Source organism: Falco peregrinus, chromosome Z (assembly GCF_023634155.1).
Source record: "Falco peregrinus isolate bFalPer1 chromosome Z, bFalPer1.pri, whole genome shotgun sequence".
Lineage (NCBI taxonomy): Eukaryota > Metazoa > Chordata > Aves > Falconiformes > Falconidae > Falco > Falco peregrinus.
In genome coordinates this window covers 57,124,334-57,141,048 of record NC_073739.1, presented here as the reverse complement: position 1 = coordinate 57,141,048, position 16,715 = coordinate 57,124,334, and the positions used below count along the sequence as shown (strand labels likewise).

Sequence of the window (16,715 nt, the reverse complement as noted above, 5' to 3'; positions counted from 1 at the left end):
TTATTTAAAAATACATAGGCAACCTGACTTATGTAGTGATTTCTTTCTGCATTAGGTAGAAGATCTCTTCTTTCTGCAGCCTATGTGGACAGCTCAAAATGGGAAGAGAGACAAAAAGAGGAGCATAGCCTGGGTGAGAAAAGTTCTGTTTTTCTCTGCTTTGACTATTTGCAACCTGAACTCATTTTAGACTAGCTTGTCATCTGTAAATACTGCAAAATAAAAAGATACTTGTGGCAATATGCTTCCGAGGTTCTATGTCAAAATCTGCTCAACATGTTAAAAATGTCATATGTATTCAAAGCTGTGATGCAGAAAAAAGTTAAATTTGACTGTTTAATTAATATTTGGTTTCTACAAGCTGATTTTTTTCTTTCAGAAAATCCAAAACTTTTATGAATGTCATAGTTTTGTGTCTGACAGTTAAGACTCTCCAAGGGTTCTCTTCATTGATATTATTTAAATTGTAATGCAGTGTGAAAGAAGACTTATTCTGTAAGTATTACAGGGCATTCCTGTTTAAAAACATTTTTTAGAAGAACATTTTCCTTAAGAGTTTTGCAAGAGGGGAAGCTGCATTTCTTTTTGAAATTGTAGATATTTTCTTTTGAGGAAAAATTTAAACTGAGTATTTTATTTCCAAGAAGTTGTACGTTAAACTGTATCTGCATATGGTACTGAGTTCTCTTGTGCAAATTTCATAGTTAAATTCTTCGACTAGAATACATTTGAAATTATATACAACCATCTGTTTGGTGGCTTATGTTAAATGGAAAGCATCAAGCAAAACATTTTTCTGTCCTAAAGGTACATAAGCATTATTTTATACCACAAGTGTTTTGGAGATGCCTTAATGCATAGTCTTTGTCTTACATTTTGCATTCCTGGGCCCCTGAACTGTGCTTGTTAATTGTAACACGGATTATCAGGCTGAAAGAATTGTGTGAAATTCAAGGGCTTTTGTCAGGCAGGAAGACAGACCAAATGATCACATAAGTGATGGGGTTTTTTATGGACTAATTTGTTTCTGTTGCTTGTGTCTACACAGCTAAGTTGGGATTGTCAATGTGTTTTACTGCAGATGGGCCAGAAGCAGCCAGTGGGTGCTCATTACTATAGCTTGAGTCCTGCAAAGACTGTTAATACCTTGTAACCCTTTACTACCAATAGGACTCCTCATGCAGTGCAGTGGTTTTTTGGGCTGGAGCCATAGGCTAGTGCCCTGGGATGCATTTGAACCAGTCATCTCCAGATGAAAAAAGGTTCTTACTTTAACAAACATAGACAATAGAAATTCACCATAGAAGAAAACATTTTTGTACAAGTGCTGGTACAGTCCATGTTTGGTTTTCCCCAGCCTGTCAAGACCTGTTGTGATGGTTTGGCAGGCACAGTTCTTGCTGCTGCTCTGGTGATGATCTTGATCCAAAGCAGATGTCTGTTCTATGCTTTTCAAAGAACTGCTTTGCATGTTCATTTTGTGTTCACAGAAAAAAGAAGAGTTAACATGGTGTCAGCTGTATTAGCATTTTCAAAGACACAGCCCTGCAGACTTCCTTCCTGTATGTCAGTTATATGGTTGCACATATTATCTTGTGTGTAGTAACTGGTGGTTTAGCTAGAGTGAATTCCTTGTGTTGAGGAGATGCTTTTTTATTTATTTCAAACACTGTTTCAGAACTGTTACTCTGCAAAACTACGTTGTGAGAATACATTTAAAGGGAAAAGAAGTATTTTTTATTTAAAGTCAGTTCTATTTCTGTGCTGCAGTGATGTGGTGCCATTCCAGACTCAAACTCATTTACTGTGTCTGTATAAGATTGGCTTTATTCTCCTCTCCGTAGTCTCACTTTAGCATTCCAACTGTGAATGAGTTCAGCAAAATTCAGTACTGAAAAAAGTGTGGGAAAGAATGAAACTGTATTTAGCATACAGAAGCACATTTTTTCAAATAGGTAGGAATTGAAAATGTGTTAATTTGGAATTTACGAACCGCTTGCTGGTAGGAAGATACCTGAGTAGCAGTAATTTGTACTCCACTTACTGAAGAAATGGAAGGCATGCCTGGATTTAGATTCTCCAGTGTTTCAGTTGGCTCATTCACTAACAAGGGTAAAACTAAGTGACAGTAAGCATCTTGATGGAAGAACAGCAATTGCCAGAATCCCAGGAATGACAGAATCCAAGTGAGATAGGAAGTATCTTTTTGTTAGAAAAACTAACGGTACCCAAAATGGCTCATCCACAACACCAGGTGGCAGTGCTGCCCTTGTGGACGGGAATAATTTCCATTCAAATCCTTCTTGGGTATATAGCTGTGGTTCTTCCCAGAAGCTGCTTGGGATGTGGAAATACTGAGGAATGTGAAACATAAAAAGAAAAAAAAGTACTTTTCTCAGCTTTCCTTTATAATTTAATTGAGCCTTTAAAATAAATTAAGGCTTTCTTTATATAGAAAGTGGAATGTTGGCCTGTAAGTTAAGGCATTAGTGCTGCTTTCCAGGACAGGTAAGCTTCGCGTCACAGTTGTATCCACTTTCCTGTTGCTGCCTGGATTTCAACCCTGTCCTGGATGGACCACTTTTAAGAATAAGAGGGTAGTGACCTTACATGGTTACCACATGTGCCACTTAATGTGGCTGCTCGCTGTGGATAGATACACTGTGAATCAAATTGAAACTGTGTGGATTTCTTAGGCTACCAAACTGGTATTATATGTCATAACCACTGACTTAGCAGGTGAGGGTCAATATTTTACCAGTCATTGTCCTGAATCACCCTGCTGCAGGCAGCAAGACATTGAGTTTCTATGAACAAATGACAATAAAAGTGAATGTGAAATCTCAGATACCAGTATTGTAGAGACAACTTTGAAGTGCTGTCTAGAAGTTAAATGACCTCAGCTCAGACTTACGGTTTGTTTTGTTGGTTTGTTATGAGATTCTGCAATATGCAGAAATATATTTTTAGATAAATGGAAGTTTTGTAAAAGTTCATCTTGTAGAAATATGTATGAGAGATTACACCCACTAGTGTCATCTTTGGTAATGACTATTAGATGAAAGCACTAATAACATGTGTCTGTTAGAATGTACATCTAATTTTGCTTTGGCCATTAAAACACTTGGTTTATAAACCAGTGTTAGTGCTCAGATTTTACTATCAACAGTGCTAGGAGACTTGGGCATTCATGTTCCTGCATTCTAGTACTTCTATCAGGATGTTTTTAACTAAGAAGAAGCTTTAGTCTTGATTATTGAATAGCAACTTACAGAGCAAAAACTTGGTTTACAAAAGGTAGCTGTATTATTTTAAATCATAAACATGAGAAAAATAGTCTGGTTTTAGGTGCTCTTCAGAGAAAAAAAAACAGGAATTACTGCAAATGATTCCTATCTAGAAACTACAGCAGACATGGCAATTTGTCTGGAAACAAAGCTAGATTTCCTATTAATTTGATTTGTCTTCTATTCTTTAAGGTTTGATCAGCCTTCATTTTGTTGTGACTCCTGTACTGGAGCTGATGGCTAAGTGCTTCATGTTGCTTTCCATGCTGAAGTTCTGATGGAAAGTTCCAGCTTTGTAGACAGCATAAAATGTCAGTCATTAAAATTGTATGTGTGAACTCTCCCAAAGGAGGCTTGTGTGTAAATGTGTAAATAGCTACCAGTCTTGGGATCTTCCACTCATAGTGTTGTATTCATTTGGTTTATATTCTACTTAAAGTACTCAGTGTTTCCTGAAATGGACGTTTCATTTTCATGAGCACCTAAAGTGCCAAGCACAGGCATTGAGTACAGCCCAAAATGGTATCATCTTAGTTTTCAGAGGATAATGCATAACAAACCCAGTTCTGGAATAGATAAGTGAATTCCCAGCCCATGCAGTTGTCTGTTTCAGGTCGATGTTACTATGTCATCAAACATAGCAGATGCCAGAATGGATACTTTTTTCCAGCTATCTCAAAATGCAGATGGATAATGTCAGATGACAGTTAGCTTAGTATGTTTAGGCAAGGATCTAGCCAGTTGTTGATTCCTGACAAGTGGACTTTGCCAAAGCATCCATTCTGTCTAACTTCTAGTGCTACTGGGAGTACCCCAAAGTCTTTACCTACATGCTCCATCATGACCTCTGTGAGTGCTGGAGAGACAGGGAATATACATTCAAATACATACACTTGTAAGGATATTCCTGCAGAGATTTCTTTACCATTAAAAAAAGTTTATTTGCTGTTTTAGTGGTTATCTGGTATAGCACAGCCTTGGTGGCCTGCATCAGCTCAGCATTCTGGATTGTATGTCATAGGAGCTGGTAATTGCCTCAGTAACTTCATCCCAGATTTCCCTTTGCTTTCATGGTGATGAAATGCTTGCCTTCCCTCAGCCAGAGATAAATGCTCTTTTTGTGTTTTGAAGAACACCTTGAAGTGCCTGAAGAAGGAAGGTATTACGTAAACATGAAAGGCTGCTGTGTGGTGGACAGCAGCATTGTACAGACTAAGAGTCAACCATTTTATTCCAAATCAAGGCTCTGTCATTTTACTGTAAAGATCTTTGCATATGTGTTGAAATTTGACAGTATTAAGATCAGAGTAGCTCTGAATGCCATTCATACTGTTAGAAATGTATACTACCTGTAGACTTCCACTGGCTATGCAGATGTGCTTTTAAAATGAAGAATAGTGATGTCACGTGTTTTGCGGACAGACCATACATGAACTGCATTCCTCAGAGATGCAGCATGTTGCTAGTGCTGCATCTTGCCCCTGACAGCTTGGCAGGAGTAGAAGTTTAGTCAATTCTGATGTGCTGCTTCAAGCTGTACACACCTCACATCTCATTGACAGGTATGGAGGCCAGGTGACCTTTTTGGAAAATGAGTTTGAGAGGCTGGTTGACTTGAAGTCTTGGGGTGCAAAGGATGAAGTAAGGTGTTAATGATGCAGAGAGAATATTTTGAAGCCCTGGTCCTGCAAGGTGCAGGAGAATAGAAAAAGAAAATGCTTGAGGTCTAAATTTTATAGATTGAATATCATCAGTTCATGTCTCAGCTAAGAATCAAACAGCTGACAGTAAGCATACAATAAACAGCTTACTTTTCCTGAGTCGTCATTATTTTCCAGGAAAAGTACAAAACTAAAATTGAAAACTAAATTAATTTAACTTCCAATTAAATTCATTAAATGCAATGGTTGGCTACCTGTTCAACAGTCAGAAGCTTAAAGTTCCTGTATGGTCAAATTTACATTGTTACATGGCTGCTGGAGCAGGATGCTATAAAATTAGGTACTGGCACAGTGTCCAGTTTGAGTAACAGGATTTCTTTGGACTGCTGTTTGTGAATGTGTCTTGCTTCTGTGTCTCATTGTTTTACCATAAAATAAAGGACAAACCCATGCCAAAAGAACAGTCCAGCATGTGCTAAGATTGAAAGCAAGTGTGAATTTTAAAGACATCTGCTCAGTCTTTTTGGATGAGTTATATTTGTTACACTAATTTCATCCAACGCATTATAGGGTAGTTTGCTTTTCCTCCCATTCTTTCTAATAAGTTAAAATCATTGTGTTAAGAACCTTTCCATGTCAAAGTATTTTAACAATAATTGGAAGTACTGTTTTCATACACCTTCAAAATAAGATGTTAATAAGGAGCCAGTATTTTATTTCATGGGCAGAGGTTCTATTCTAGGTTATACGATAGCTCTGCAGATTTTCATGTAATGCTAGTTGATTAAACGCACTCTTTTTTCTGTTTTCTCCAGCTGACTTAGCCCACTTAATGGACAGAACCTATGAAAGAAAGCTGCCTGTCAGCTCTTTGACAATAGCCCGGGTAAGGAAATAAATCCCAATCATAAAGTAATGGAAATGACAGTGAAATGTTTATGAAATCAAGTGAGTAAAGAGAGGATGAATGGTATCACCTCTGCTGGGAGCTCTGGGATCATGTATGTCTTGTAATGCTGTTAAATTGCTGTGTAAAGCTGTTTTATTGTTACTTTGTACTCATTAGTTAGTACCTGGACTGTGGGGTCTTCAAAACAGAATTTATTTGTTTTTCTCTCAGTAAAATCAGGCCTCTCTGTTACTGAGCTATGTATTTCCCTAATATATGTTCCCTGCCTTCGTGTGGTTTCTGTCTTGGTGAGAGCTTAGTGCCTCCTCAGGCATTTCTTAAGAACCCAGGCTGCTAAGGGAACACAGTGAGTTATTACACTGCCCGTCTGTGTGCATCTTCCTCCATTTCCACGCTCCTTTCAGAGTGAGGCAGAGGTGGATAGGGATACATTTTGCCTTTACAGTGGTTTTTTTCCTTGGCTTAGCAGACCAAGGCAGGACAAATGCTGGCCATGGGATAAGCAAACCCATTATTTTTACTGGATTTAGTGACCAGTTCTGTCCTCTGGATGTGTTAATCTAGGGAATGGGAATGAAGGCAGGGATGTGAGATGTGGTTTGAAGTTCCCTGTGTGTTTGTACTGAAGAAGGAGAATAAATGTCACTTGTTTTTTAAAACAAACCCACAAGTTAATTTCAATCTCCAAGATTATCCAAAAAAGTTAAGTCACCACCCTGATTCCTCAGTAACACCACTAATTAGGATCATTGATACCGTTAACTGGGGAGTCACAGAAATTTTGGACAGTTACAAGATAAAGCATTTATACAGATCAGGGATTCTTGATCATTGCTTCTGAGACAGTGTCTGTGGGGGAAATGGGTTCCTCTGCCTTTTATTGCTTAACCAGCTTTATTCCCTTTGTTCATGTTCCTGCTTTGGGCTGACCTTTTCCCTGGAGAAGTGGCATTTCTAGACTGTCAAAAAGTCCCACTTTCAAATACCTGGAGGTCACATCAGAGTCTTGTTTTCTAAAACATAAATTAAGTGCACAGGCATGCTAATGCCACACTCAGATGATGAGACCTACATGTATACAGTGTGCAAGGAGAATTAAGAAACTGGAGAGCAAGTACTAGTCAGCTGAAACTTATTTTTAGCTTATGCTTAGGATAAAGAGAAGTACTGACCTTGAGAACACGTTTATGTATTCTGAGCTAAAGGTGTTATGTTAGGAAGACTTGAGTGTTCCAGCATCTTTATGTTAATAAAACCTACAGGAAAACAGGATTCAGTATTACTGTAAGACGAAGTCTGATTGAAAACTTGGCCTTTATTTAAGTAATTGATAGCACTGTGAATTTGGAAGATTGCCTGGAGTAGACAAGGTTTTAAATGAGGGCTTTTTAAACTTTACAGCATGGGACGTGATTTTATTTTCTTACTGTTATTTGTATGTGTGGTGAAATAAAAAATGCTGTTGCCCCTGTCCTTCAGAATTTTTAGTATGAATAGGCACAACAGGCAAACTTTAGGGAAAAGAATACTTTTTAGAAAAAGAAGTTAAGGCATGTCTAAACTCATTCAGAATTGGGGGGGAAAAAGTAAGGAACTGAATGTATTCTCAAAGGTTGTGATTAAAGAGCAAAAGAATTCAGAGAGAAGTAGCAAAAATATGGGGTACTGAGCTATATGGATATAATTATATTATAGTCTCCATGTTTTCAAGGTTTGTAACATTTGTTAGAGGTGAGGAGGGGAGTTGTCTCAGTTTAAAAATATTGGACTTGGAGAAGTCTAGACCAAACCTGAGTAGGAGCAAGCAAAGACTTGAAGACTTCCAGTACTGTCAGGCACCTAAATATGCCAAACAAATGTATTTTGTTTACTGAAGTGGCATTTTCTTGTAATATATTTTGCAAATGCTCCCTTTGAAGCTTTTATTTCTTATTTTTTAAACAGTTTGTTGACAACATTTCTTCACGAGAAGAAGTGGATCAAGCCGAATACTACCTTTACAAGTAAGCATCTTTTCCCCACAACAGGAACTTGGGAGACATACAAGTAAATACCACAAAGTATTGCCCTTTTAAGACTGATGCTTTCCAGCTTTACTGCTTTTGATTTCTCTTTTGCAAAGTATGTTCAGCTGTTTGTGTTATTACTTGCAGCTGAGGGCCTTCTTGTTAACTTCTCCTTTGTTATGGCTACCCTCCTGGATGTTTGGCATTGGACTCCTGTCCAGAATGTTAGTCTGAGCCACTGAGTGGCTAATAAAATCTCCAGCTATGATTTACATTAGAGATGCTGAAATTATATGGAATTATGTTTGTTTACAGTTTTTTCCCTTCAGATACTTTGTTGTTCTCTTAAGTCATAATTTAACTAAATTGGCTGTATGCGTATTTGCATGTGTAAGTGTAGGACTCAAGGAAGCTTGTTCCCTTAGAAAGAACAGAAATGAGAACAGGCATGCTGTGGTAATGATGAAGTCAGCAAGGCTAAACAGAATCATAGAGTTGTTTAGGTTGGAAAAAGTCTTTAAGATCATCGAGTGCCTTTAAGATCATCAAGTACTGCCATTAACCAAGCACTGCCAAGTGCACAACTAAACCATGCCCTGAAATGCTACATCTACAAGTCTTTAGATACCTGCAGGGATGATGGCTCTACCACTTCTCTGCACAGCCTGTTACAGTGAAGAAACTTTGTGTAGTTTTGGGTTTTATCCCCTTAATACTTTATATTCCCAGGTAAGCTATTAGTTCACTTTATGCATGGGTTGTTAGGGTTTGCTGCAACTCTTTTTATGTTAGTATATTGGGTACCTTTTCTGCTAGTGTCAGGGTGAGTGTTTGCTTGCTTCAAGTCAATACACCTCAATATTGACTTTAAGAGGGCAGTAATTCTTGCTGATCACTAAAATAAATTAGTTCTTTTACAGATGTTTGCACACACATTTTGAGACCCAGGTTTTGTGGTGGAGAAGGTAACAGCCTGTCAAAAGTGCATGAGAGAGCACCTTTAAAAATAATGTCAGGTTGTTTTTTGTAAATAATAATGGTTGTTATTGTAATGAAGAAGTTTACTGGATGGCTGTTTTAAGTATATGCATAGTTGTAAGTGCATGACTGCATTAGGCTTCAGATCTCTGTGATTCTCTGGTACTGCTGGGACAGTATCTGAACCTCAGAGCTTCAAGATGGAAATACGAGAAAAACAATTTGCTAATACTAGCAATATGCTGCAATGAAAAAAATAAAAGGAGGAAGAAGAATCTCTTACACAGAGGAGATTAGTGGAGCTTTCATTCCTCTGATCAAGATTTCATTAGTCCTGTAAGAATCTGGGGTCAGAAATCAGTCTTGCAATATGTGAGATGAAAACAAGAGAAAGTAAAGGCAGTTTAAGGCAAGCCTTTTTTTTTTTTTTTTCTTTTTTTCAGATGTGCTATTAGTACATTTTGCTATTAATTGTGAAGATTGTAATGTACATTGTGCCACACAGACTTTAAGTTCTCTTTGACAGAGTTGGGCCCTGTACAGTAAGGGATGTGACAAGACCTTTGAATGCCCTGACACCAAGAGGAAAGTTTGGTAGTTTAATTGCAGCGTCTCAAAATGGTACAGAAAAAAACCGAGATAGTCAGATTGAGGTGTTCATGTGTACTGTGTCTTACAGGTTGGTTCTTCTTGAAAAAAGAGGTTCAGAGAGAATGACAAAAAATTAGAGGCATAAAGTATGTTCTGTAGTAAGAGTGAGAGAATAGAATAGGAATCTCTAACATGTAAATATCCTCCCTACTCTTCATTTGTGCCTGAATGGTACATCAGTTTAAAATACAGGGGGTTATCCTTAAAAACACATTCTAAAGGAGAAATTTGCAGTTCAAGAGTAATTACAGTCATTTGCTTGTTTCTCTAAGAAATAATTCTCCTGCAGCTGGTGAGAGTATAGTTATGTGCACATCAAGTATGACCATTTGTAAATGATACAGATTTTAGTAGTCTGTGTGGAGAGAATAGGGAGGTACTGATGGGTTGCATGGCTTGTCAGACATGCTTTGATTGGAATTTTTTTGTGTGTGTTCCTGTAATTCTGCTTTGTTTTGGTGCTGCAGAATGCATAGTCTTTTAGTGATGTTAGCATCAGTTTTCCAGAAGACTGCATTTCAGTGTGACCCATGAAACTGTTTTCAAAATGCATTTATATGCAGGTAGTGAAACAGTATACAAAGGTCTGTAATTCATGTGAAAATGAAAAAATCCCAATTATAACATCGGTTTCCCTTTTCAAATGAAAATAAGTGTGCTGACTTCCGGAAATAGGAGATGTGGTTGGTACCAGCAAGGCCCCTTTTATTGTTCTTTACATTTTGTACTTAGGCTGGAATTCAAATGGAGGACATGCTTATAAAAATACCTCTTTGCAGCTAGGAGGATGTTGTAACACAGAGAAAGTCCTACAAAAGTGGCCACACCATGAGACATAAAGGAGGTGTAGAGAGGGAGCATTAAAAAACAGAGAAACTTTGACAAGAAATATCTTTTTCTGGCTTAATGAAAAACAGTGTAAAGCACAATTTGTATACTTATTTAAGGTGAGTAAGCTTCTGAAAAAAGAGAAACTATCAGCAAAAAGCTTTTTTATATCTTCCAGGGTATCCATTGCATGTACATGGCCTGGTAAGTTGGCTGTATGTGGATTTGTCGGAAAGCAAATAAGCAGAATGCTCCCAGAGTCCAGTGTTTTTCCCCTTAACTGCTTGTAGAGTATAGGGGGTGAGATTTTGATGCCTCTCCCCACTGATGGGTGCCTCTGGCAATCTGAGGTGAAGGGTGGTCAGTTCCAAGGCCGCTTACAGGGTTGGAAGGTGTTCCTGGTACACAAGGGTAAACTGTGCCTGTGGGAAGAATCAGGGGGAAGTAAATGGCATGTCCATGCTTGCTGTGTGGGGTTTTCTTGAAAATGAGAGTGTAATGTAGGCTTTGTAGACTGGAGACTTTCTTTATGTGTCAGGTAGAACATAGTGTCAAAAAGTAGTATCCTGGAGCATTCCCATAATGCATTTAGGGTCCTTAAATGCAAAATGCAAAATTTAGACCTGTTTCAACTTTTCATCCTTTTAAAGCAGTGGATCTCCAGCCATATGGTCTCCACAGAGGATCTTGAGCTCTCAAGAATAGCTGTGTGGAAACTTCTGTGCTACATTGTGGAACATGTCAGTAAGATGGTAAAGGCCGTTTTGAGGCATGACATCATCTGCTTTCAGTGCTCCTCTTTTTGTTCTCCTCTGAATACCTCCCCCCCTCCATTAACTGTCATACTTTAAAAAATCCTTTCATCTCCTAGGATCCCAGCAGAAATGCTAATCAGAATGCAGAGCACTTTCAGCCAGATCAAAGACCTGCAGTTCTCCTTACTTTGTCCTGTCTCACCGAGATGTCACTATTTCTCAAGTCAGGGTGTTTTTTGTATCATAGAAAAGTTAGCATAATGGAGAGAGGTTTTGTGGTGAGGTAACTACTGTTTCTGTGTGTAGGTTTTATGTTAACAAAGATCTTCAATGTGTTTGAAAGTAATTGGGGAAGTTTATGTTGAGATTCCTCAGGAGGATTTTTAATTGCATTAAACTCATGACCCCCTATGTAGAAAAAAGTATACATACTGTCTGTAAAATGTTAATGTTTGTGCATGCATGTGCTCTGCAAATTTCTTGCACAATCTACCTAGATTTTTTCATTGCCTTTCCTTGATTGATAATTGCTTTTTTGGAAATGGAGGGTTTTTTCCAGATTTCAGGATTTGTTACCTGGGCTCAGTACTTTATTATAACTGCAAAATGGGGTAATAGCAGACTTTTAGAAGTTACTTTTGGATATGCTGTTGTATCTTTCATGGTAGCAAGTTACAGTTGTTAGGCCAAATTTCATCCATTGAATCATTTTGGGACTGTAGTGTTCTCCATATATATCTGAAATTGTGCTTATTCCTTATCATGCCAGTGTATTAGTAGTTAGTCCAACATCACGTATAGGTTTCACCCGCACTATCAGTATCTGCATGTCTGTTCTGTGGGTGCAGGGGTTGCAGTTTTTGATACTTTAATGCCTATCAAGCAGTTTAGCATCTGAAAATGTTCAGTTACTCTGAAGTATTGCTTGTAATAAATGATCACAATAGAAAAAAATATTAACTCCTGAAATATACTTTGCATGGCATTCATTCCCGCTAATATGGTATTTTCTTCTTGTATGTAAATCTACAGAATGTAATGAATACCATTAACTTGTTCCAGCAGAAACAGAAAAAGGAGAAGAGATGTAGAGACAATACTACAACGTATTGTTTCTGATGTTTTCATTGTGCTATGGCTGTAGCTGACATAGACTTCATGAGTCCATCAGGTCTTGGCTTTTGCTACCTCCAGAGAAATACATAGGTGAAAAAAACCCATAAGATATATTAAAAAAATTAGTCATAATTTTCTGCCTGTTATTCAAGTTATATAGCAATTGTGTTGTGAAATGATACTGAGAAGTGGTGGAAGCGTGTGAGAGAAAAATACACTTTGTAGCCAGAATGGCATGTTTCACCAGTTTGGACACCTGCCTCAGCTGAGCGATCCAAAATAACTTCATTTGCAATGTTATATATAATGTTCCAGTAATTTGCATGTGAATGACAGAAATACCTGTGTTTAATGTTGTTCCATTATGGTGGCCAGTGTGTGATGCTGCTGCATGGGAAGAACTGTTGATCACTGTCCAAGCTAGTGCTGTCAGATTTAAGTGTTCTGGTCTTACTGACTCCACTGTCTTCTGGCTACAGCATTCACTCATTTCTGCACAGAAGGGCGCATGTGCTTACTCTCCCTGTCATCTTTCACGGTTTCTTTGTTGTCATTGTCTGTCCACGGTTTCTCAGAGTTTGAGCTGTAGGAATCTTTGGAGAAAATAACTAGCAACTACATTTCAACCCAGAGCCAAGTTTCAGCCAGCCTAATCCTGTAACCACAACTCATTCAGGTAGGTGTGCTCAGTCAGTGTAACTGTGCTGTAAAGGGGGAGAACCATCGGTAAAGATACAACACTGAAAAGCATTCAGAAAGGTTTCTTCCTTTAACACAGGCCTGTTCAGCCATCTGCTTTTCATAGTTTCTCTCTCCTTTTGTCTGCGCTTTCCTTTAAGCTTGGTAGAAAGTGGACAAGAATTTTCTAGTCACTGCATATTAAAGCAGAAAATGTTGGAAGACTTCCCTTCAACACTGATCTTTTAGTTTTTTCATGTTACAATGCTAAAGGGATAAGCATTTGGATTTTATATTTAAAACGAGGAAAAGAAGGAGCCTTCTACAAACAGACCGTATGTTTGCACATGTATGGGCAAACACACCCACCTCCCCTCCCCCCAATATTTCGGGAGTAGATACAAAGATAAAACCAGTCAGATTCAGAAATGGAAAGAACTGACTCAGTCCACATCCCATGTAGACAGACTTTTCGTTTAGTATTGGGAGAAGGGCTTTCATTACTATTCTTGCAAGAAAAGAGTATTAGCAGAATTTTTGTATATAATATTAGCAGAATTTTCATATCTTTCAACCAGCATCTTTCTTGCCAACAGCTCAGAGCATTCCATCTAGTAGATAGTATTGGAAATAGACTGAAGTACAATGTAAGCAGTAAGTATTTAGGAACAGATCTTTAATGTTATGCTTAGTATATTTTGAAGGAGGAAAGGCAATTTTGTCTCAGAGTTTGACTCATGCTCACCTTAAAGGTCAATTTCACTATATCCAATGGCATTGTAAAGGTGGTTTTGTAAATTGCTGCACCAACAAAAAGCCTATCTGGAGGCAGATCTTGCATTATGTTTTAGAAATACTGAAAGTCTAGACAGAGGTTGAATTGCAGAAAAAATGTAGAGTGAGCCGTTCATATGAATACAAATGACCAAGACAGAATAAAGCCTTTTATAAGCTTCAGAATTTAAAACACAAGCACAAGCAGGCATTTATTCCTTTTCTAGCTTTGATGACTAATAATTGTAAAGATGCACTTGAGAATTATCACCATCCGGTTTCCCCTGAAAGGAACTTCAGGTTCCATTACAGCCTCTGAGCAATAATAGCAGCCAGAGCCAGCAGCAGCTCCAAATCCACGTAAATAGAAGAAAAAAGCATATAAAGCTATTGTTTCTGTTGAGTTCCCTTTCTTAGAGCTTCCCCAAGTTGTGTTAAGCAGTACAGTAATCTTTTCCCTTTAAGTGGTGTTAAAGATAACAACTACTAGGATAAAAAACTGACTTTTTATTAGGCTTACAACCCTACCCAGAGCTGCCACGATCCTTTCTTTGGGAACTACTAACTTTGTGGTTATTCTAGCAGTCAACCTAATTAATTCTTTTAGGGTGCAAGTATTTATTCCTTTTTGAATCAAAATAAATAAGCAGGAAAAATAATGATGAACTACAGTGTTGGAATAATCTTGACATGCTGTAGACCAGAGCTGGTTTTTAACAGATAAATTGATTAGAATTAGAATTATCTTAGCTCTGTTTAAATCAGCAAGCAAGAAACTTTAATTCAAGTAAAAGACTTTAAAGATGTTTCATGATTATAATTTTATTTATCTTTCTAAACAAAGCCTTATTGTTGCTTTTTGGTAACCCTTTAAACTATTCTGATTTTCTTTGGAATGATTGTACCAAATTTGGAACTGTGTTTTTACTGGGCGAAGAGACAATCTTGTGTAAGTACTTACTAGGTTAATGGGTGCTTATATACACATTTCATTTGTGTATTTGATTATCTTTTAAAAGAAAAGCATTTAGCAGACTGCTCTTTTTCATTGATGTGAGCAACTCTTGAGAAAGAAACTTGAATGAAAATATTACTTTTTTGCAAATGTAGACATTTTAATGATTATGTAAACATTAATTATTTTAGATGTGGAAAGCATTTATCAGAACATGTTTTGCATTTAAAAATTATCAACTGCAGGAAATCTTGGTTTTATTTGGTGAAATTAAACAGATTCTGAAGATGTCAGGATTTTAGTATTTGTGGGTGCCAGTTTGCATTCCTTTTTTATTTAGAAGAGGCAAGCACACATGCATTCCTGCAGTTTTCAGTCACAAATTGCTCATTATTGAGCTGAACTAAACATAACATAGGAGAATAAAGAATATATTACAATTGCAGCTGTAGAAGGCACAACAGTCATTAAAACTTCTGGTTTCAGTTGCTTAGCTAGTAACTTTGTCTAGTCTGTGGTAGCCTGCTGGTAAAATTAGCTGTAAAATACATGTTTCTTGAGGAAAAAAGATACTTAATGCAAATTTTTGAATTACAGTAGGTGGGTGGTGGGTTGGGTTTTAGGGGGTTTGGGGCGGTTTTTTTGTGAGCAGTTTATTTCAAATAGAAATTCTGTTAAGTGTTTCTTAGCTTTAACTTAACTGAGTCACACTGCTGAGTAGTACTAGATTGTGGTGTGAGCAAAAGTGGGGGTAGCCATTCATATGAAAACGTTAGGCGATTTTAACTTCATCTATCTTCACACATCATATATAAAATAACAAAATAGACTAAAGATGGGAGAGCATTTATCCTGTACTTTGGGAACTACGGGTTTTTGTGCTACTGGAACCAGCATGTACTCAAAATGCTGAACAGTTTAAATGTCACAAGACAGAGCAGTCATCGAAAGGCTTCCAGATGAGGCAGGAAAATTCTTAGGAATGCCAGTGGTTGTGATTATTTTAAAATGATCTTAATTTTAAACATACTATAATTATGTATAAGCTTGGTGTGTTCCACAGTGCATGTAAGATGAACACAGGCTGATCAAGTACGTAAAAAAGGTTTACACCATCTTATTGGACTTCCTAGTAGTCAAGAAAAGTGTTCTGTGCTTTGTTGGTAACAGAGAGGATGTTCAACTTAGTAATCCAGTGATCCAGTAAAGTATCTGTTTTGTGGTGCACTGAGAGTATCTGTGGTTTTGATGCATGTTGCTGCATGGTATGTAGTAACAGGTGGCAGATTTGATGCAGGTTCCAGAAAGTGAAAACCTTTGGAAATGGAAAAAACTTAAGATGACCATGACAAGGGCTGAAGTAATGCATCACGGGTACAGATCTGATCTTCCTTGGTTCTGTTACATGCAGTTACAGACAGAATGGTTGTAGCAAACTCAAAGTTGCTGTGAAAGGGAGGAGAAACCTACTTCAGCATAGATCTTTCTTGGGCTTAAAAATTATTTGGAATGTTAATTTTCAAATAGCTGGCTGTTTTTATTTATGGAAATGGATTTTTATGCTTTTGTAGGACTGAAAATGTTTGGTCAACAATCAGTTACTGAACATTCAGAAAATTACCTGATTATATGCATCAGGCCGTAGATGTCTTTTTGGGCCCAGTCTGTCAGCTTATGTTGCTTGATTCCAATAGTTCATTTTTTCTAAATAACTTGCATCTTCTTCAGAAATCTCCAAAAGTGTTAAAGTGCAGAACAAAAATGAAAATGTGTAGGTACATTTGCTCAACTTTTATGGCTGCTTATGCATAGATATATTTCATGCCTGTGAAAAAGTGTTCTAGTCCCTAAGGGGAGAAACAGCTTGTATTGCAAACAGACCCACAAAACAATGCTTTGCTGTAATTGATTAGAGGTACTGATAAGCAAAGCTCATAAAGTTGTAACATTTTCCTCGGGTGATATTGAAGGTTATTACTCCCTCTGGTTTCCAGAAATGGGAAATCAAGGTGCAGATTTTTGAATGTAAGATGCTCAGTAACCAAGTGAAAAATAAAATGGTTATTCAGAGGGCCTATTTTGGGGGGGGGGGGGGGGGGGGGTCGGTGGGGCTTTT

General features: G+C 37.6%; 1 protein-coding gene across 2 annotated transcripts in view; it reads left to right on the top strand.

Annotated features, from left to right (window-relative positions):
- MRPS27 (mitochondrial ribosomal protein S27) overlaps window positions 1-16,715 on the top strand; it is a 46,517-nt gene that overhangs the window by 1,976 nt on the left and 27,826 nt on the right. The window contains exons 2-4 of one of the 2 annotated variants that reach the window (XM_055790379.1): window positions 56-133; window positions 5,764-5,834; window positions 7,803-7,861. In XM_055790379.1, coding sequence (XP_055646354.1) covers window positions 56-133; window positions 5,764-5,834; window positions 7,803-7,861 — 208 coding nt within the window. Of the gene's footprint in view, window positions 1-55; window positions 134-475; window positions 496-5,763; window positions 5,835-7,802; window positions 7,862-16,715 lie in introns of those variants that run through there. The other variant, XM_027796681.2, reaches the window with a different exon arrangement.